At 47.1% G+C, this 22,438-nt stretch overlaps 1 protein-coding gene across 8 annotated transcripts in view; it reads right to left on the bottom strand.

The window, feature by feature from the left end:
* Positions 1-22,438, bottom strand: part of NCKAP5L (NCK associated protein 5 like) — a 60,012-nt gene that overhangs the window by 2,692 nt on the left and 34,882 nt on the right. For all 8 annotated transcript variants that reach the window (XM_058174042.1, XM_058174038.1, XM_058174035.1 and 5 more), the window contains 11 exons: positions 21,095-21,164; positions 20,088-20,192; positions 18,961-19,029; positions 18,823-18,861; positions 15,494-15,607; positions 14,897-15,010; positions 6,097-8,198; positions 3,877-4,039; positions 3,690-3,768; positions 1,477-1,794; positions 631-770 (listed from right to left, as the gene is read on the bottom strand). In XM_058174042.1, the coding sequence (XP_058030025.1) occupies positions 631-770; positions 1,477-1,794; positions 3,690-3,768; positions 3,877-4,039; positions 6,097-8,198; positions 14,897-15,010; positions 15,494-15,607; positions 18,823-18,861; positions 18,961-19,029; positions 20,088-20,186 (3,237 nt within the window). In that variant the 5' untranslated portion in view covers positions 20,187-20,192; positions 21,095-21,164. The remainder of the gene's footprint in view (positions 1-630; positions 771-1,476; positions 1,795-3,689; positions 3,769-3,876; positions 4,040-6,096; positions 8,199-14,896; positions 15,011-15,493; positions 15,608-18,822; positions 18,862-18,960; positions 19,030-20,087; positions 20,193-21,094; positions 21,165-22,438) is intronic.

The raw sequence follows: 22,438 nt of genomic DNA, 5'->3' as shown, positions 1-22,438 counted from the left end.
TGCACATAATGATTGCCGTTTTTAGCCACGGAAAGTCTGATTCCAATTACCGCTGTTAACTGAGGAACCCCTCCATCACTTCAGTTCCTGGAAAACCTAGAAACTAACACAGCGGCCAAACCAGTCTAATTGTTTATGTACTGTACTACGGTTAGATTGCTATCCCGCATTTTTATATATAACCCGCGGTTGGTAACATACTTAACATTCATTTATGGATTTTGTATCCTGTTCGCATGTTAAAGAGCCTCGTCCTGTTGTGAACTTGCTCCTTCTTCTGCATTAAAAGCTGAAAGTGGAGCCATAGCTTTGGGACAAAGAGGAAGGAGATAACTGTTCCCTATAGCATCACCCACTGCGTGATTTTGTAAAGATGTCTTAGCATGACTAGAACCACTCAGGAAAACAAAGCTTTCTGTGAGATACTTAACAACAAATCTGTCAGTGCTGGTTACCATCTTCATACACCCTCTTGTGGATAACTTCAAAAGCTTCTACAGTGATTCTTAGCTTTGCAAGCCCTTGGTAAACCAAATGCTGTTTGAAATCTCTCTGGGCTTTTTTGCTGTGTGTCATCTGTCTGTCTGCTGCCTTCCTTCTCCCACCCCCAAACTCATCCCTGACCCCTACCATTGCAGAACCATGGAGCTCTTCCAGCCTGTTAGGAGAGCAGAGAAAGGGATCCATGCCCGCTGATGCTTTGGCATTAGGGAAAGTCCAGTTCTTGCCATGTTGGATACGCCGCGGATTGCTGGCTTCGCTGCAGAGATCTGTGTAAGAAAGATCAGGAAGTCATTACCAGTGAGCTGGGAACGATGGCGCATCTGCTTTGGGACAACACAACAGAAACAATGTGGTGAGCGTTTTGCATCTTTTAAATGCTGAACAAACTATATTTTAAAATATTAGGTTTACATTTTATGGTATTTGATCCACATCAGGAATAGGATTCCAAATGACATTGTGCATTTCTGCTGAAATGACCTGCACAAATTTGTGACAAATATTCAGAAAGTAGGGAGAACATCCTGATTTTTCTATCAGTTAAGGACAGAATGACTTAAGAGTCTTCCTTCTGGTTTTTCATATTACTTCAATATCTTAGAAATACACAAATCAACATCTGGCCAATTCTTTTCATTGCATAGGACTGTCCGGCCTTCTAAGTTCCATGCATGGAAAATTGTCTCACAGAAGAAAAACTATGGATCCTGCTAAATGAGAATTGTAACCTTTGACCAGCTTATAATCCTTCTAACCCTAATCCTAAAACTACTCGGCTAAGAATATAAGCCATATGATCCCTTTAAGTACTGAAGAACAATTTAATGAAATCGGTTGAGCACCCCTGGTAAAGGCACATTAGCAAAACATCTGCTTGTGGAGTACGTGTGTGTATATATATAGAGAGAGAGTTTCAGAAAAAGAGGACAATACATAGTTTCTTTGGTCAGATCTCTTTCATATGGTACGAACCTTGCAGGCAGCCCCTGCGATCATGGCGGCTGAGGGCCGGCTCTGCACTGGTTAAGATGCCATGGAAAGCTGGCATGCTTTGGTGCTTGCTAGGCCCCATCAGGTCCTCTGCGTTTGGCACCTCCCTTTCCAGCGTTCGGGCTTTGCGGGGTACTCTGGTGACAGGTGGTGGACCTCTTGTTGGGACAGGTCCTGCTGGTGGAGGATCCAACCGAGGTCTCAGTTTCGGGACACTCTTGCAGGGCATCCCACTGCAGTAGTCAGGAGGGGGGAATGTGCCAATGCCACTGTCCAGAGTCCGTGTCAAGGAGCTACACACTGTGGACATAAACCAGAAACCAAAGGTAGTCCTTGAGTTATGACCACAATTGAGCCACAAGGTTTATGTTGTTCAAGTGAAACGTCTGTTATAAGTGAGTTTGCCCCATTTTACAATTTCTCTTGCACGGTTGTTAAGTGATTCATTGCATTTTGTTAAGTTAATAACGTGACTGTTAAGTGAATCTGGATTTCCCATTGTTTTTGCTTGCCAGAAGGTCGCAACAGCTGGTCACATGACCCCGGTACACTGCAGCCGTCAGAAAAATGAACCAGTTGCCAAGCACCTGAATTTTGATCATGTGACCATGGGAATGCTACAACAGTCCTATGTGTAAAAACCGGTCAGAAATCACTTTTTTTCAGTGCCGTTGCAACTTTGAACAATCACTATATGAATTGTTGTAAGTCAAGGACTACCTGTATGAGGAGAGATGAAGCCAAAGTCTACACCTCCTCCAGAAATCCATCTCCCTGATCTACTCAGCAGTATACTTGATGTTGGGGGCCATTATAACAGCAAGTGGGTAGTGTGCAACTCTCCAAATATTGAGCTCCAGGTTTCATAGCCAATGGGCCGAGATGATAAATTGGAATTTACATTTAGAAAGCCCTACTTTTGCTTCCATAAAAATACACCTGCCTGGAGAAAAAAAAATCCTAAAATTCTTATCTTAAAACCAGTCCCCTTAGAGCAACAGTCCCAACCTTTACAGTTCTGTGGACCAGCAATGGGGGAGGCCGGGGGACAGAAGGGGATGGATTTGCACACGGGCCCACCGCGTGTCCCCTGTCTTAGAGGAGAAGCAAAGCAGAAGACAGAGATGTAATTCAACGGTCAGCCACCTTTTAAGACACGGGGCATTCGCCATGTGATTTTCCACAATAAAAAAAAATTAAACATCATTTTAAAAATTAAGAAGTTAAAACAAAATTCCAAATAACGAATGAGCTCCTGCTATCTGAGATATGGGAAGTTTTTTATTTAAAAAAATATATATTTGGGCAGCCCACCATGTAGGTGAGTTTGCAGGTGCTATAATTGTGGACAAATGTTGCTGATCTTCCAACACAACATGTTAGTTATTCTGTCCTTGCTGCCTTTTCTAATGTTCAGCAATGCATATGTCTCCGCCCACTTTCTTCGGAAGAAAATCCAGGAAGCGGGATTTCCAACCATATTTACACAAATACCTGATTTTCTTCCATCTCTGTGCTCTGTGAAGAATGAGATGTCAGCAAGCATTACCTAATTGTTGTGCTTTTTAAATTCTAAGGTTCTGTCAACATCCACCGTGTTTCCCTGAAAATAAGACCGTCTTATATTTTTTTGAACCCTGAAATAAGCGCTTGGCCTTATTGTCATGTGTTCAAAAGCCCGATTGGGCTTATTATCAAGGGATGTCTTATTTTGGGGGAATGTTCTAAACTTTTGCCTCCCAGGATTCTCTGATATCATTGGTATCAATCACACTGATGGAGAATTATGGGAACTGTAATCCAGCTCAAAGGATATGAAATGGCAATTTTTATCCTATTACATAGGATAAAAATTCTCACCCCCATTTTTATAATCTCGTGATTGGAACAAAGCCACCAGACCCCCCTACAGAAGGATATGCATTTCCTTTCTAGGAAGCAATTCTCTGTGGTAGTAATTTCCTGTGTAAACTTGGAGTACAATTCATGGAAGCTTGTGTGGAATCCTGGGAATATCCTTGACAGGACTTCATTCTCCTTGTGGAAGAAATAAACCTGTTTTTTTTTCCTTTTTCTTTTACTGCATTTCAACAGTTCTGGCCCCCAAAGACCATTCTATGCTAGCTGCCAAGTTAAAATAACAGCTCTCCTCCGCCAACCCCCAGCCGATCCCTTCCACTTTCCTTGGAGCTCACCGGCAAAGTGCTGGGAGGTCACCAGTTCAGCCAAGCTGTCATCAGATGGCAGCTCTTCCCTCAAGGCAGCTTCGTGAAGCTACAGGGGAGACAAAGGCGACAAGAATGAGTCCTCTGGCAGCTGAGGCATGGATGAGGGGCTTCAGGCTGCTTCCCCCCCCAACTCCGCCCCACTCCGAGACCTCACCTTGTCTGGAGCCTCCGGACAGGCATGGAGGTGCCCAACAATGCCATTGCGTGGCGGCCGGATAAGGCGGGGATCTTTGGCATCACGCAGGCCTCTTTGTAGGCCCTGTAGCTCATTCTTCTGCTCCAGATGAGTCTCACACGGTGCCTCTTTCCCATCCACCCTGCAAGTGCAGCGGAGGTCGGAACCCTGAAGCTTCTCTTTCTTTCCATCCTTCCCCCGTTTTGCAAGATCACAGGACGGGAGCCTTGGGACCCTCTCTAAATACTATCCCAAGAGCAGGAGAATGGATGTCCTTCATATCGTCTTCAACTACAACTTCCATAAGCCCCGTCCACTGCCCTTGCTTGCTTGGGTCGGTGAGAAGTAAAACTGCAAAACATCTAAAGCAGGGGTGTCAAATTTGATTTCATTGAGGGCTGCATCGGGGTTGTATTTGACCTGGTTGAAGGGGGGGCGCATTGGAAGCTCGACATCACTCATGTCGGGGGCTGGTGGGGTGGGGGGATCCATTGTCTCCAGCAGAAGAAGGAGAGACCAGGGAGAGCTCTGAACCCTTGTCCTCCAGAGCAGCCTCGCTGTCCCTCTCAAGCCACACAGAGGACCCCTGGATGGTAGCGCAAGCTGTGCAGAGCCCTAAGCAGCGGAGGGCAAGCACCCAGCCCAGCCCTCAAGCTCCCAGGGCATTGGGACCTCATATCCCAGCCCAGCTTCCCCGAGGGGGTGCCCGATTGTGCTTACCTCCTCCTTGAGGCAGCTGCTGCTGTGCTCACTTTCCTTGGCCAGGTTGCTTGTGGTGTGTGCGGGAGGGAAAAGTGTGTGGGAGGCTCACTTCCTCTCCATGCAAGGAGACCCAGCTTTGTAACCAGAGCATCCTCACTGATAGGATGGGAGACCACCAGGAGAGGTCAGGAGGAGAAAACAAGGGGATGGCGAAAAGGGCAGCAGGGCTGCTGATGGTTAAGTGCTAAGGCAGCACTTCCCTCAGACCCTCCCCTCCTTCCCATTATAATCTATCTCCCTCCTTCCTGCCTTCCCTTCCTTCCTTCCTTCTCCTTCCCTCTTCATTACCCTTTCTTCTTCCTTCCCTTCTTCCCTTCTTTTTCCTTCCTTTAATTATGGTGTATGTTTCTGTTTGTATTTTATTTGCCTGTTCACCGCCCTGAGTCCTTCAGGAGAAGGGCGGTATACAAATTAAAACATTATTATTATTATTATTCCTTGTTCTCTTCTCATCTTTCCTTCTTTTTCTTTGCCTTTCCTTTTTCCCTTTCCCTTTCCCTGTCCCTTCTTGGATGCTCAAATGCAAAAGGGGAAACATTTTGTTTTGCTAATTCTGCCAGCGAAAGCGGAGCCCAGGACTGCACGCATGCTCCCACCTCTGGACCCCCATTTTCGGCTACGACAACCTCCTGCAGCCCTCTGCCAGCCAAAATGGAGCTCCGATTTGGCTGGCAGAGGGTTGCAGGAGGCTGTCATGGCCGAAAACGGAGCCTGGGAGGGCTGTGCACAGTCCTCCGGAGTTCCATTTTTGCTGGCAAAGGCACTGCGGGCCAGTCCTTCAGTTTCCAGGGCAGCCCTGTGGGCCAGATCTAAGCACCCCACAGGCTGGATCCGGCTTGCGGGCCTTCCGTTTGACACCCTTGATCTAGAGGACTTGCCTACTTTCAGCACATGGCTTGCAAAGCTCAAGATGTCACTTCTTAAATCCATCTCTCAATCCATCAGAGCCAAAAATCATAACCTTCATTTTCAGGCTCCTTGATTTTAACTCTGGTTGTACCACAGCTTTCAAAGATATCCAGAATCTGGGACCCTGTTAGCAATCTTGAGGGTGATAAATTTTATTTAAAAACAAAGGAGGGGGGGACGACGACATTTTAGCTCTTTTAGGAATGTGAAAAAAAGCTTGGAAACAAATGGGCAGCATCTGGTGAAGTCTTAAAAGATTAAAAAATGGGGTGGGGGTGGTGTTTGTCCCCTCTAAAAAGAGTTTCACTCAATCTGTACAGCTATTCATTACCCTCTTACCACCTCACTGGCTGCACTCTTGATCCCAAGCAGGAATCTTCAGTTTTATGCTAATTTGGATCCCAGGGTTAGTGTGAAACAAAGCGCTGATCCTAGCTTAAGTACAGCATCTCTTGGGGTGAGATCAGTGTGCCTTTAAGCTCTTCCAGGCAGAGACCCCTCTGATCCGCTCTCTCTCCTCTGACTTACCTATTGAGCAGCTGCTGCATGAAGTTCTCTGCCGTCACCTCCTGGTACATAAGGGTGAGCTGGCTGTGTCCGGTGTCACAGGGGTGGGACCGAGTCTTATCCAGGGCCAGCCCATTGATGTAGGCCTTCTCCTCCTCCAGGGCTTTGCGCAGGTCCTCTGCCTTCTCCATGAGCTTGGAAATGTTCAAGCTTTCGGACTCCAGCTTCCGTGAGCCAGCTTTGCTGTCCTTGGATTTGGGAGTCTCCGGCCTCCGGCTGAGGGCAGGCAGCTTGCTCTTACGTAGGCCAAACCAACTGGCAAGACCGCTCGAATTCTTCTGCTTGGTCTCCCCTGAGGCCGTCCCACCTTTGTGTCTTCGCAGGACATTCTCTTCAATGCCTTTCATCACCTTTTCTTCAATACTGGCGGGAGGCCCGGCTTTGCCCTTAGCCTGGTCCGGGCCAGGGGGGTTTTTGCGCCCAAAACTGCTGGATGCCTTGGCTATGGGTGGGCATGGCTTGGGTTCTGGAGCAGGGGGTTTGGTTGGGGACTTGGACGGTAACTTAGTCGGGCTCCCGTGGGGACTCTTGGCATTCTTCCCGGGCGGCAGGGGTTTGGAGGGATTTCTGTTCACTGGCGTTCCTAGGGAACGATTCTTGGAGCCCTGGTGCTCAGCATCGTTGCCACGGGAACCCACAGAATGGGAAGAGTAGCAACGAGGGGTTGGTTCATTCCCATGGCAAGGCTCAGGGTGTTTGAGGCTGCTGCTTCCAGAGCCCAGCCTGGGGTGAGCATCGGGAAGGCTTTCCCCACGCTCCCCTGGCCGGGTGGGGGTCCTGCCTTTCTCAAAGCCCGGCCCCTCTTTCCCCTCTGCTCCCTTCAACCTCCCAAGCACCGTCAGCCGCTCTTTGAAGGGCATGCTGGATGCCACCTCGAGCGTTCGCTTGGTAGAGCCGCTGGCGCCTCTCTTGGAGTTGTCGGGGTTCCTGCGGGCCAGAGGAGGCGAGTGCCTGGTCTCTGGGACTGACTTTTCTCGGTGGCCAGCAGTGCAGGGCTCCAATGAGACATCACCAGGCAGCACCGCCCGAAGAGGAGCCAAGCGGCAGGCCGGCAGGAGTGCCTCAGGTGCATCCAATTTGGTATCACGGGATGAAGGGGACCGAGAGCTCATGGCAGTGCTGAGGGTCAGCTCTAAGATGTTCTCATACTCGTGGGGTTTGTGGTACCCAAAAGGGTCTGGTAATGTGGGAGCGATTGTGGGGGACTCTGGGACCAGAGGTCGGCCAGCCTTGGGGGAGGGATGCCCTCCACCAATGCCAGAGTCAGCAGGAAAGGGGCTGTCGGGGGAGCCCTTGCGGCTAGGTGTCGGGGAGTGGTATACCTCGTACGTGTTACTGCGGCAGGGGATTTTGGAGCTGCGGGTGAGCTGCGGGCTGAGGCGAAGGGCAGCGGGGCTGGGGGGCGGTGGCATTTTCAGCAATTTGAGCACCTTGGAGGGGGAGGGGATAGGGAGCCCTGGCCGAGACGTATCTTTGTCTTCGCTGGGTGCAAGGACACTCAGGTAGGCTGGCTCCCTGCAGGCAGGAGGTGGCCCCAGAGCCTCTAGGCAACTCACGGCTTGGATGTGCTTGTAACTCCTGCCCTGCCCTTCGGTGTTTCCCATCAAGCAGGACCCACTGGGCTCCCCATTGAGTAGGGCACTGTCGCCAGCCTCCCGAAGGACCTGCTGCAGGTACGTCTCCACCTCGCCTAACTCCAGCTTGTGTTCAGCCAGTGCACTCAGCAACACTTGCCTTGGGTGTCCTTTCTCTGGAGGATCAGGTTCCCCAGCCTCATCAGAAGAGGAGGAGGAGCTGCCCTCACTTTTCAGTGGAGGCTGCCTAGGCACCCCTTCACCCTGAGCCAGCAGCAGACATGGCCAAGCTTCTGCGGTCACTCCTTCTGGGGAGCTCAGCTGCCCAGGGTCTCTCCAAGGGGAAGGAAATGCGAGCAGTGGATCCATCTCTTCCAAGGAACGAAGCACTTCCAGGATTTGGGCCTTCTTTCGCAGGAAAGGGGAGAGAGCTTCCAGGGATTGGAGATTAGATCCAGGAATTTCCAGACAGTGTTCTTCAGAGATGACCTGGGATGCAACCAAGACATACAAAATGTAACAAGGCCAGCTTTTGATTTCCATTTCTGCCCTCTTGGCCACAACATCCCATTTGTTATTTCTGGTGGTGTCCCAGAACCAGATCAAATAATTTATTCTGCTCTTCCCCCAGTCTAATGTAGTCTCCTACAATGGGCAAAAGTTCCCCAGAAGGTAGCGGAGAAAGAATGTTTCCATCCCCTTCTGCTCAATATTATTTTTAAGTGGCACTTCCCTCCAGCCTTCGCCCAAAGCCCTGCACCAGGAGGCTGAAGCAGACACCAAGTCGGAATTTCTCCCCCCTCCCACCCACACAACAAGACCCCAAAGGGAGAGAGACTCTGCAACAACCCAACTGTTTGTTGCATGTATCCGGCCCAGGGGCCTTAGTTTGAGGATCCCTGATTTAGTGCAATATAAAAAATGCAAATAATTTTTCTGTGGACCACCAAAATTTTCTCACGGACCACCAGTTGTGACCGCTGTGCTAAAGTGTCCACTGAATGGATGCTACCAAAGAGAAAATATGCGGAGGGCTGGACTAGAAGAAAAGGGACAAAGTTGCAGGCTTGGACACCTTCTCATGTTCTGCTGGATATGGTGCTTTAAGCACCAGAGCCAAGATCCAAGCCACCCTTCTACAAGTCTAACTGCTTTGTAGGGGGCTTGTTACTGGTTACTAAAATGACTGTAGTATTCAGTCCTGGTCCCCCTGGACATATGACTCCAGTGACAAAGTGGGAACATCAACAATGCAGGCACCCAGGACATAATGGAGAACTCCAGCTTCCCGTACTTCTGTGGTTCCTGTTTTAAGACCAAACGGGGCCTCGGCAAACACCAAGCACATCGTCACCTGGCAGAGGTGAATGCCGAGCGCATAGCAGCCCTTCCACAAAGTGCCTGGCATGGACCCAGGAGGACGATGAGGCACTGAGATGGCTGGCAGATAGACACTGGGAGAAGGGAATGATGAAGAAGGTGCTATTCACCCTCCACACACCCGACTTTCTGGGTTGTTCGCTTCAAACCATCAAGAAGCGCCTTCAATTGACCAAATGGGCTCCACCAACTGACCGCCCAGAGAGAACAGAACACCTTCACATACCAAAACACCCAGAGAGATCAGACTCAGATGCACATCCCACCGGTCCGGTTGCAATCCCACTTACCCACGGACCACACTCCGTTACTGCTGCCGCATGGAGACGTGGCCTCCTGGTAGCTGCGGCCGACCATCTCAAAGAGGCCAAGATGGGGGCCGAGGAGCTGACCCAGATCGCCCGAGACATACAGAACGGAGAGATCAGCCAAAAGCAGTGCAAGGCCCGACTGAACCAGCACGCCAAAAGCTGGTTCCCACACAAGTAGAAACCGTTGGTTACCAAGCCTGATGGAGAGACCCGCCAATGGAACAAAAAGTCCATCCGTAGAGCAAACTACGCAACCATCCAGAAACTCTACAAGCTCCAGTGACACGATGCTGCCTCCACTGTACTGTCTGGATGCTGGAGAAACATGTACAAAGGCCCGGCGCCAGTGCCGCTGGAGATGGAAGAATACTGGTCATCAGTATTCAAAACACCGAGCGCTAACAATGATAGTGAACCTGCAGAGCCATCTGCAGTCCTGTGATCCCTCATGGTAGCCATTACCCTGTCGGAGGTGACAGCAACCCTCAACGGTATGAAACCCAATGCAGCAGGACTGGACAGAATACCGGCGCAGGAACTGCTGACCTGGGACCAGCCCTCACTGGCAGAATACTACAACCTGCTGCTAGTCACTGGTGTACCACTGAGACACCTCTCCTGCTCCTGAGTGATGTTTCTGCCTAAGACGGAGAAGCCATCAGCTCCTGGGGACTACAGGCCTATATCGATTGCCTCAACCATCCTCCAGGCACTTCATAAGATCCTGGCCTGGCGCCTCTGAGATACGCTTCAGTTCTCTCCCCTCCAGCATGTGTTTCTCCAAAGAGACGGCTGCTTGGACACATCGACCCTGCTATATACCAACTTCCGTAGAATCCACACTGATAGAGTACCCTGTGCGAAGCTGCTCCTAGACGTAGCCAAAGCCTTTGATACAGTATCACATAAGAATCTCTTCCGAGTGGCCTATGAAGCGGGTCTGCGGCCTCCGCTGGTTTCATACCTCAGACAACTTTTCAAAAGATCCATCGTACGACTTGCAGAGATCACTACAAAATGTGGTCGGGGTGTTCGGCAAGGGGACCCTCTATCCCCACTCCTTTTTATTATGGTCATCGAAGACATCGTAAAATCTTCGTTACCGGATGTCGGGTTCAACTTCGATGGCCAGAGAGTTGGCAGTCTAGCCTACGCAGACGACCTAGTGCTCTTAATAGAAAAATCCACCAGGCTTCAGGAGAAACTCCATCTACTCTCCGAAGCCCTCCAGCAAGCCGGTATGGGATTGAACGCTAAGAAGTCCCACGGCCTCACCATCACCAGGGACGGAAAGCGTAAGTGCATGGCCCTAGTCCCTACTCCTTATAAGTGTAAAGGGAATACCATCCAACCCCTAGAGACCTATGACACAGTGAGATACTTGGGCCCCCAGTTTAACTGGAAAGGGAGAATAATACCAAAACATACTGGCAAGCTGGACTCTCTGCTGAATGAGCTGACAAAGGCACTGTTTAAGCCGCACCAGCGACTTACAGTAAGCTACTGACAGTCCATCTGGTGTCCAAGTTCACCCGTGAACTTGTGCTAGGTCATGCCCACAGAAACACCCTGAAAAGGCTAGACTTCTTGACACGGGCTGCAGTGAGGTGATGGCTCAGGCTTCCTACAGACACTCCAATGGGATACTTTCATGCGAATGTCTTAGATGGAGGACTGGGGCTGCCATGCTTCTCCACCTCGATCCCACTTCTGCAGCAGAAAGGGCTCGAGAAGGTTGTGTCAAACCCTGCAACTCTCTTCCAGATAGTGCAGCAGCAAGACTCCTCTGGTCTCTAGGGCGCCAAATGGACCAGCCGTGCAGACTGGGTGGCACAGTCGTAACATCTAAAGCAGAAGTGGGGGAAGGGTGGCAGATCATGCTCTCCAACTCAGTCGATGGCAAAGAGCTGAGCATCCTGGAGGTACATAAAGCTAGCCATGAGTGGCTGCGCCATCCAGCTCGGGTGTTCCCTCAACTCTGTATCAGAGGCATACAGCTGAGGGGCGGTCTACACCCCACCAAAACCAGGAGTGCGTGGGGAAACAACAGGCAAGTCACCGATTGGAATTGCAGGGGAGCCTGCTGTAACCCAGAACCATATCCTGCAGGTCTGCGAGTTGACCCATGATGCGCGATGTGCACGCCATAACCCCATACTCCGGTGCCTCGAGAAACTGCTGTGCCGAGCGGATCTCTGTACGAGAATGGAACCAGTGATCCCATCCGGATCCTCCTTCATAAAGCCGGACCCGATCATGGAGACAGCAAATCAGTTGTGGGTCCTTGACGTCTCCACTGTTGCCGGATACTGAATGGAGGATACCTGGGACATTAAAACCACGAAGTACGGTTGTCTTGACCACATTGCAGACATTCTTTGTTGGGCTGCTGTACCGGCCACCACCCCAGTTTTCTAGCTTCCGGTTGTCATTTCCAACAGAGGGCTGTTCCATCGACCGTCAGGCGAGGGACTCCGGGCCTTGGGTTTGAGCCGCAGAGACATTATGGACCTTTGTTTGTTGGCCATCAGCGGCTCGCTCATGTGCTACAATCTTTATATGTGCAGGACTAAGGACTGGAAAGATTGACCGAACTGTTTTGTATTGTCTGTATCTGTTGATGTAACTAATAGCGAGCAATCGCCTTAGAGGGATTGGCGGGCGGGAGCGGAATAGTTGGTTGTATTGTACTGTATTGTACTATATACTGATGTATCTTATTTGGCTTGAATACTGACGTATCTTACTGTATAATATTATACACTGCTATGCCTTGTACCTGTTATGCCTTGCTTTTCTAAAAATAAAATGTTACATAGTCCTATGAATTTAAGGGACGCAATGTTTATTTTTAATTTTGTTTAAACAATGAGGCTCACTTGTTGAGATGGGTGGCAGTACAAACTGATTAAATAAATTGCACTTGTTTGTAGGTATGCTATACAGTAGAACCTCTGGTCACGAACGCCTCTGACCACAGCCAAATCAGGTTCCGACCAAAAAAATTCACAATTTTTATTTAAATATTTAATTTAAATTATTTAAATTACCTATAAATTAAATTAAATATTTAATTTAAATATGAATTTAAGGGACACAGTGTAGGGATGCGGTGGCGCGGTGGCTCAGATGCTGAGCTTGTCGATTGAAAGGTCAGCAGTTCAGCGGTTCGAATCCCTAGTGCTGCGTAATGGGGTGGATTCTTGTTACTTGTCCCAGCTTCTGCCAATCTAGCAGTTCAAAAGCACATTAAAAATGCAAGTAGAAAAATAGAGACCACCTTTGGTAGGAAGGTAACAGCGTTCCATGTGCCTTTGTCGTCTAGTCATGCCGGCCACATGACCACAGAGATGTCTTTGGACAGCACAGGCTCTTCCGACTTTGAAACGGAGATGAGCACCGCCCCATAGAGTCAGGAACGACTGGCAGATATGTGCGAGGGGAATCTTTACCTTTACCTTATGAATTTAAGGCACTTGTCTCCCATTACAATCCTGCATCTTTCATATACAGTAGAATCTCTGGTCACATCCATAATTTGTTCCATAATTTTGGTCGCAAACCAATTTGGTTGTGACCCGAACCTAATTTTGGAAATTTGGCAATTGGCGCAGAAGGGGAAATCGGCCACGAAAAAAAAAATTGTGAATTTTTTGGTCGGAACCCGATTTAGCTGTGGTCAGAGGCGTTCGTGACCAGAGGTTCTACTGTATAGCATACCTACAAACAAGTGCAATTTATTTAATCGGTTTGTACTGCCACCCATCTCAACAAGTGAGCTTCATTGTTGAAACAAAATTAAAAATAAAATCAATTTATTTATTTATTTACTTGATTTTTGTTTTTGATTTCCATCAAAATCTTTAGCGTCTTATCTCAGCAAACAATTTCTTCGGCCTCTCACAATTCGGAAACATACACTGCCATTAAAACCGTGAAGAAATTTTCAAAACAACAAAAACAATAGACGCCATCTACTGTTTGGTGGGCGGATGATTTCAACCCACAATACAAATGTTTAAAATACACAGCGCCGAGCAAAGTATCAAACTGACATTCACTAACACAGCCAAAGCGATGGGCCCTTTCATACATTTGAAAGGGCCCCAGCAAAGAATTCAGACCTTTAGTGCCTTGTGAAAGGACAACAGTGTCAGAGCTATCCTAATCTCTGAATACATTGTTGGAGAAAAGGAACCAAAGCATGCGCCCATCCAGCCCGAGTGGATCAGACGGGTAGAAATAACTGGGAGAGACGGTCCCCTCAGGTAACTCGGTCCCAAGCTATGAAAAGCTTTAAAGGTGACAACCGGCACCTTGACTTGCACCCAGAAGCACACTAGTTGTCAATACAGCTCACAAAGCTCTACATGCGCCAAGATACTGGTACCACTGACTACTTGCACGGCCACATTCTGCCCGTTGAAGCTTCCGAAAGTTCTTTAAGGACCGCCTCACGTAGGGTGCACTGCAGTAGTCCAAACAGGAGATCACAAGGGCAAGAATAACAGTGAGCAGAACCTTCTGGTCCAGGAATAGGCCCAACTGGCACGCAACCCAGAAGTGTACAAAGTCCCTCCTAAGCACAGCTGCTGCTTGTCTTCAAACAAGAGCCATGGGTCCGGGAAGATGCCTCTCTGCAGTCTCCCTATTTGGAACTGGGGGGGATTAGTGGATGTTTTCTTCTACAGGGATCACCATCTTGTCCTTCTAAGAGCCACAGTGGCGCAGTGGCTAGATTGCGGTACTGCAGGCTACTTCTGCTGATTGCCGGCTGCCTGGAATTTGGCAGTTCAAATCTCACCAGGCTCAAGGTTGACTCAGCCTTCCATCCTTCTGAGGTGGGCAAAATGAGGACCCAGATTGTTTGGGGCAATAGGCTGACTCTGTAAACCGCTTAGAGAGGGCTGTAAAAGCACTGTGAAGCGGTATATAAATCTTAAGTGCTACTGCTATCTGTACTTGTTATTTTATAACTTTGCTTTTAAAAATTCCAAATACCATCCAAAGTTATCAAGCCGAGTGACCTTAGAAACATGTATCAATCAAACACACAAATCTGCCTGACCCCCCCCCACCCCCTCAACTTTTGAAACCAGTTTTGAAGGAACAAAATATCCATTTTCTTATGTACAACACAACAGTTCCTCTTTGGTAACTCTGATCTTCCTCTTTTTGTTCCCTTGGAAAAGAAAAGGGGAAAAAAATTCCCACTGCCCCCACATCTCATGGTTTGAGTCAGAGCCATGAAGCTCCTTGCATAAGATGATGTCTACTGCATCAAAAGTCTACACATGTGCAGCACTGCATCAATTAATGGCTCCGGGCCCCATTCCAAAAAACGTACTCTCTCTCCCTGTCTTAAACTATTAACGAAGTATGATGCGCAGGAAAGCTATTTGAGTGGCCCAACAATGAAGCAGTAGCACCAGCAAGTCTGTACCTGCAGGTGGCAATCCAAAAATGGACGGACAATAGAGGCCTTACAGAACATACCTCTCTCTGCAACAGGCACCGTCCCAGGGGAAACGAAACCGGGAGGTTCTCTACTGCGCCTGGTTGGGAGATCGGGGACGGACTGGAGAGCAAGGAAGCTGGATGGGCTGGAGTCTGAAGAGACAATTAATAGAATGAATGGCTCCAATAGATCTGTTGCAGAGAGCAAATGCCCTGAACGACAGAACCTTCAAAAACAAATCCATGTAACGTACTCCCAGCAATTTCCCACTGCTTGGAAATACATGTGAACTCAGCAGCCACACTGATAAAGCAACCAAGGTTTATTAGCATTGGGGTGCCCCCAAATGACTGTACTCATTGACTGTATTCATTCAAGTAACCTATGACTAACCAGATTTTGGCTTGGCATACTAAAATAAAGGTAGCGTAGGATAATATGAGCCAGCTGTCAATGCAAAAATTTCCCCAAACATGTGAGCTAGAGAAAACGATCTTCTTTCCAGCTCTATCATTCCAAGATTCTCTCTGTATGCGGTCACCTAAAACCCACCCACCCTGCAAACAAACCTTGCCTGTACGTGTAAGCCGAGCACATGATAAGGAAGAAGGGAGATAAAAGACAAGAGGGCATACCTGGGAGAGAGATCCAGAAGTCAGCTTTCGATGGAAAAGATCACTGAGAGCCTGGTTTTGCCTTTCCAAGTCAAAGACCCGTTTTTTCAGCTTTATGCATTCTTCCCGGAGATCCTGAGAACAGAGAATCTAACCTGTAAGCTAGAGCCAAGAGAGGACCCGCAAATGCCCTTGTCCTGTTTCCTCCCCTCCCCACAGGAATCCTCTAGGTTAGTTTTTTGCGGTCAAAGTGGATTCGGGAGAAATCAGCATTTGCTGATGGAGGCACACAAATCCCCTTCCCCCCCCAAAAAAACCAAAAAAAAAACCCCTGAATCCTGTGACTTGCACAAATAATGCAGGTTAAGGATGTGCATAAATATGTGATCACATTTAACAGACATTGATACTCATGACAAAAACTGTAGAGGAGGAGGAAGAGGGAAATAGAACTGTTCCGCCTTCTCTGCTGACTCCTGGGAACGTAATACAGAGCAGGACACAGGTTTTTGGCATGCAAAAAATGCCAGGTGAAATCCCGCCCCCACAGAGATTAATACGTAGAGCTTTGAGTGATGAGCTAATCAGAGGCAAATGCAATTAATGTTTGCAGGACTGATACCAAGCAACTAAGATCTACTATCTGCCTGTCCTTCATCTCTATCAGCTCAAGGTTTACACCTGGTTTTGTTTAGAACAATGAGAATTGCATTCCAAAAGTGGGCTAAGCCACTTTTAGTTTAGAGAGAAATTTGGGAGTTTGAGAAAGGATTATTCTAAATATTCACAAGACTTAAAGGTAGTTGTTTTGCCTTGTAGCCCCACTCCTGCCCTGTTACACAAAACAGGGGTAATATTGTTGGGTCCCCCCCTTTTTTGGGGGAGCCACAAAGGAAGCTGGTGAGCTGAATATTGTCCCAGACTGCATTTTTTCACCTCTTGACTATAGAGACCAGTGACAGGACTTGTAGTCAAAAGTTCTTCTGACATTCCCATTCCAAAAACCAAGAGCACAAAATCTAGATGTGACCTCATCATTAAAAATGAACTATAGTATTATTCGAAAAATAATGGAATGTGCAGAAATGAGTAAATTGACATTTGAAATTAGAGAACAGGAAGATAAACAATATTATAAGATATGGGATCTATTTTATCGATGGTTAGAAGGGAAGCTACAGTGAAAAAGATTTGAGAAAGGTTATTATAAAGGAAAATTTTGAATCAAATCGATTTAAGAGGATGGGATGAATGATGTAACAAGATAAGATTGACATAAAGTAAGATTAGATAAATTTATGATATGTATATGTTGAAATTGCAGAAAAAGATGTATAATCTGCCCACCAGCATACTGTATTTGGATTGAAGATGTTTTTATGTTTGTTGTTAAAAATAAAAAAAATCTTTTTTTAAAAAAAATGTATTATAGTATACTCCAACTAAACTTACTCGGTTTCACCCCCATTCTCTCTTTAACCACACTTTTAAAACCAGTTCTGGAGGTCTATGGGGGGGTGCATGTAAGATTTCCACGGAAGACAACAGGCCAAGGGGCTTGGGCCAAGGGGCTCTGTACCTCAACAATGGAAGAAAGGCTGCATGAAATACAGGTAGGCTTCAACTTATGACCACAATATAGAGCCCAAAATTTATGTTGCTATAAGAAATTTGTTAAATGAGTTTTGCCCCATTTTACAACTTTCCTTGCCACATTTGTTAAGATGCAGTTCAGTTATTAACATGGTTATTAAGTGAATCTGGCTTCCCCATTGACTTTGCTTGTCGAAGGTTGCAAAAGGTGATCACATGACCCAGGGACACTGAAGCTATCATAAATGAGTCAGGAGTCAAGCCTCTGATGTGACCCTGGGATGCTGCAATGGCCGTAAGTCTGAAAATGGTCACAAGTCCCTTTTTTCAGCGCCACTTTGAATGGTCACTAAGTGAACTGTTGTAAGTTGAAGACAGATCTACTCTGCTTTTGAGTCTGAGTGAATTATGAAGTCCTCATTCAGTTCTCATCTCTAGATAAAAGTAAAGGTTCCCCTCGCACATACGTGCTAGTCATTCCCGACTCTAGGGGGCGGTGCTCATCTCCGTTTCAAAGCCGAAGAGCCAGCGCTGTCTAAAGACGTCTCCATGGTCATGTGGCTGGCATGACTCAGTGCCAAAGGCGCATGGAACGCTGTTACCTTCCTACCAAAGGCAGTCCCTATTTTTTCTACTTGCATTTTTTACATGCTTTCGAACTGCTAGGTTGGCAGAAGCTGGGACAAGTAACAGGAGCTCACCCCCATTATGCGGCACTAGGGATTCGAACCGCTGAACTGTCGACCCTTCAATCGACAAGCTCAGCCTCTTAGTCACCGTATCCCTTTCTACCACCAGGTTAAGAGGGGACTTGATCTGGAATACAGGCAGCAGTGATCTATCTGAGAAAGTTGTAAGAGTTAACAGGAGCATTTGGACTCTTCTAAAAGACAATATGAATATTATCACAGGAAAGAGTGGCAGAAGAGTTCACACTTCTAGCAACAAGCAGTTGTTTCTAATTGGCCTTTCTTTCATGCACTATCCAGAGGTTAATTGTTGTATCAACGCCTCTCTCCCTTGTGAGCAAGCAAGCCTAACCCTTCTTACTCAGCAGTTATGTCTTCCATAGTCCAATGTGCCTACCTCCAAGCAGAAAGATCACAGCTAAGTCCATTATCTGGAAGTCACCACCGATTTTGTACAAAAAATATATATATATCCCCCTAACACAAACACAAGAGTTCCGTTTGTTCCTTCTCCTCTCCTCCTAATGAAGTCCAGCAGAGGATACAGTAAACGCAGGCACTGAAGGCCCCCATAGACCATTCCTTTGCTTGCTGACAGGAAGCTTACATGGCTTTAAAGCAAAACAATAGTTGCTGGTATCCTCTTTAACTTCAAAAAGGCCACTGAAATCCAGAGACATTCTTGGGAAGTAAAAAAAAATGGGAAAGGGGAACAGGCCTAGAAAAAACAAAGCGGGATAAAGCCTCTGGAGAGCTACAAAGGAGTGATTTTCCCAGCCTGCTTTCTGCAGAAGAATAGAATAGAATAGAATAGAATAGAATAGAATAGAATAGAATAGAATAGAATAGAATAGAATAGAATAGAATAGAATAGAATAGAATTTTTATTGGCCAAGTGTGATTGGACACACAAGGAATTTGTCTTGGTGCATATGCTCTCAGTGTACACAAAAGAAAAGATACGTTCAGAAGTGTGTGTGACTGGCCACGCTCCACTTTTAACAGCTCTCAAAATCCCAAAGATGCCCTCAAGCCCCCAAAGGCCAGGCCTTGGGAGAACAGACTCACTTTTTGGTTTAACAGCGCTTGTACCACGTGGTTGGCTACCTGCAAAAGAAGAAGGAGGAGCAGATATAAGCACAAAGGGGGAAACTAGCCCTCCATCAGAAGGTGCCGTCGGGGAAAGAGAAGGCAAAACAGCAGTACCTCATCCAGGCAGCGCTCATAGGTTTCCCGCTGGTTCTCATTGGCTTGCACCAAAGCCAAATTCTCTGCCTGAGGACATAGAGAAGAGTCAGGCTGCTGGTGAATAAAAAGAGGACCTCAAGTTTCTTCTCCAGGAGGCATATGGGAAAAGAAATGACACATGGACAACTTTCCTTCTCCACCCCAATTCTCTTGAAAGTTCCTATTCTACATCATTGCAAAGCTCTGTTTTCTACCTGTGCTCAAGGGAAAAGAGTGAGGGATTAAAGGTCATTAGGTTCAAGGGCTGGCACCTCCTTTCAGAAGCCGGAGCAGGTCAACAAGATTGTTGTCCCATCCCTTGTAAACATGTATTATGTGTCCCACTCAAAAACCCAGAATTACGACATTTGTGCAAAGTGCATATAACTCATATTAGGAAGAGGCTGAAAAGGAATACGCAACACTTGACTTATGTAATGAATTCACTTGGGCCTATATGTCTGATGTGAGGGATTTACCTTTCCCTGGATACCATGTTGGAAAAAAGGGTGCCAATTCTGAGAAATTGGGAGTGAATAATTCTTGCTTGTAACACCAAGGGAACAACACAAATTTAAATAATTCACCTATTCGAGCCTGTACTCCCCCCCCCACATAGGCTCATATAACATTCACATTATTTCTGCATAGGTAGTCCTCAAGTTACGGTAATCAAACTCTTGTGGTTCGTTCAGTGAATCCATAATTCACTACAGACAGTTTTTTGCTGAAAATTTGAGGGTAAATGCTGGTGGATTTCAGCAAAACAATCAGAAATCGTGGTTCCGTGATAGTGAATTGCTGCAAATGGATATAAATGTGCCCCATTGCCAAGCACCCAACATATTTCAAATCCAGGTTGTAGGTACCCACCCAGGTAGGTCTGCCAGAGCTTCAGTCAGTAAGTAACTGATTGCAAGTTGAAGACCATCTATATGTGCCAATGCTGGGAGGCAGCTCGGATTCAAGTGAAATAATAGATGCTATGTAGCTACCCTGAAACAAATTGCTTGCAACGAGATCTCAATTCATTTCTTCTGCCAGCCTTTCATCCAGCTGGTGCTCTGGTCTCTGGAACCTCAGAAAGACAAGATCAGGCCTCGTACCTCTAGCTCCCGGAGCCTCTGCAGTAGGTCCTGGGGTGTCCTTGGCTCATGGCCATCCCCTTCTGGCTTCATCTCACTCTGCAGCTCAATTTCAGACATTGTTTCCTTTGGGCAGAGGGAATCGAGTAAAAGAGAGCCAAGTTTCATGTTCCTGCCACAATAAAAGACCCACCAGCAATTTCAAAGAGGTGGGGGGGGGATGGTGATATAGCAAGGCTGTTCACCAGCTGCCTCCAATAATGCCGTTGGGATTTCTCTAACACAAAGGGTGGTCAGGAATGGGGGAAGAGTTAGCATCCATGCTTATAGCATGTTTTAGGACCACAGTTCAGCCCCTGATAACCCAAAGGGGTGCAGAAGACCATCTGGTATCACAGTGATGTGGGGAAGGATTAAGGCCAAGTGGTACCCTAAGCCCAACAATGGTGCCCAATGGCCTTTCCATTGCTTAAGGGACACAAAGACTCAGTAAAAGCTGAAAACTAAAATTGAGTGCGGCAGTGAAAGTCTTACAGACATGATGGGGGGCGGGGACGGAGGGACCCTGTGGTGACCCCTTCCCTTTTGCTTAATGGTTAATCCAGGGCTACGGATGATGCACTGGAATTTGTGGAGCCTTTTTTTTTTTTCTTGCTCTCCCTTTACTTTATTCAGACTAGAAGTGGGAAGTCTCTGGGGGTTTCCCAACTCTATTCATAACTCCCAAGCCACCCCAAGCAGGCTTGAAAATCGGGCCCAGAGACCGCTGTTTCGGGGCAGGGGGTTGAAGGGTAGAAACCAAAAAAGCCTCAAAAGGTGTTCTGCTTCCACTTTCCCTCGTTTAATTTTTGAATAAAGCACTACAAAACCGTGCCAATAAAATCCCCTCATGTTGATCACAGTACAATTAGATGGACTGCAGGTGATGTCCAGAGGGTGGATTGCCTCCCCCGCCCGCCACATCAGGATGATGTATGATGTTGGTCCCAGCTAATGTCTTGGCCTAACATTTCCCAGCAGTTTCTTACCTTTCTTCAGGGGCCCAGTGATGGACACTATGACAAGCCCAACCTCCAGGCTTCCCTTCATCACTTTTGCCTGAAAGAGAAGCAAAGAGAGTTCAGGGTTGCAGCACCCTTCACCAAAGGATTGTTGCCTTAAAGACATACATCAGCATTCAGGCAATGTAAGCGAGCAGCAGAGAAGCCGCAATGAGAGCTATTTTTAAACACAAAGCTCCAACCCCCCACGGTCCTTTTCCTCCAAGGATTTCCCCCACCCGCCCACCCACCCAACCCCGTGGTACGTCTCATTCCATGCTTGTGATGGTTGCTAGAGAGCAGTTTACAAAAGAATGGGGAAACATTTGATGCAGCTGGGGCCAATCTGCTGGGTCATCTTGAAGGAGTTTGAATTAAATAGATTGAAGTCCCGATTCCTCTGCTCCCAAAGCAGCAACTATCAGGAAAGCAACAACCAAACCACAGCACTCAATACTGCAGCATCCCGGGTGATGCTGTGGGGTTGTTGTTTTTTTGTTTTTTGTTTGTTTAAGGATGGGATGGTTTTTTAAAGAGGACATATTAACTGGGAGTAGTCCAGAAGATAATCAGAAATATTAAAATTAGACCTTCTACAACACGGGTGTCAAACCCGTGACATCACATTGCTGTCATAAGATGTTTTGCGATGTTCTTCCCATTCGCGGAGCTGGGGTGGCCATGGTCTGCGTGCAATGCATCCGTTTCTACAACCACGGACATTTAATACATTGAAGATCAGAAGCAAGGCTCTCATCATCCATTATGTTCGGTTTGCAAACTTCCCCAGGTCATCTTGTCTGGCCACAGATAAGAGAATGAATCCAGGGGCGATAGACCAATGTCAAATCCAACAGAGCTTCTACAATGTTTGGCCAAAATGAGCTTTTTCAGCATAGGAGGAGCAGGTTCCTTCTGTGGTATCGGGTTAGTTTAATCCATAATACGTTTTAATTTGCTTTTCGCTTAATGCAACTGGAGAATCCAGCTTTATAAACTGTGGTTTACTGTTTTACATGACATAGAAATCAGCCCACTATGATTTGCTCAACCAACCATTATTAAAGCCATGGCTTACAATCCACACGCCCTGACAATGATTTTAAGAAGATGTACCACACCAAGCCCAGCAATGTTCAGTCTCTGATGCAGTGATTCTTAATCTTGGCAACTTTAAGACGGGGACATCAACACCTGGCTGGAGAATTCTGGGAGCTGAACTCCACAGATCTTAAAACTGACTAAGGTTGAGAAACACTGCTCTGATGTATTATGTACTCTTGATTGGAGAAAGAAACTCTTCTCCAGTCCCATCCCTTGAAATCTTGCATT

Source organism: Ahaetulla prasina, chromosome 2 (assembly GCF_028640845.1).
Source record: "Ahaetulla prasina isolate Xishuangbanna chromosome 2, ASM2864084v1, whole genome shotgun sequence".
Taxonomy (NCBI): Eukaryota; Metazoa; Chordata; class Lepidosauria; order Squamata; family Colubridae; genus Ahaetulla; species Ahaetulla prasina.
The sequence above is the reverse complement of the archived record's forward strand: the minus strand, read 5'-3'. Positions and strand labels throughout refer to the sequence as shown.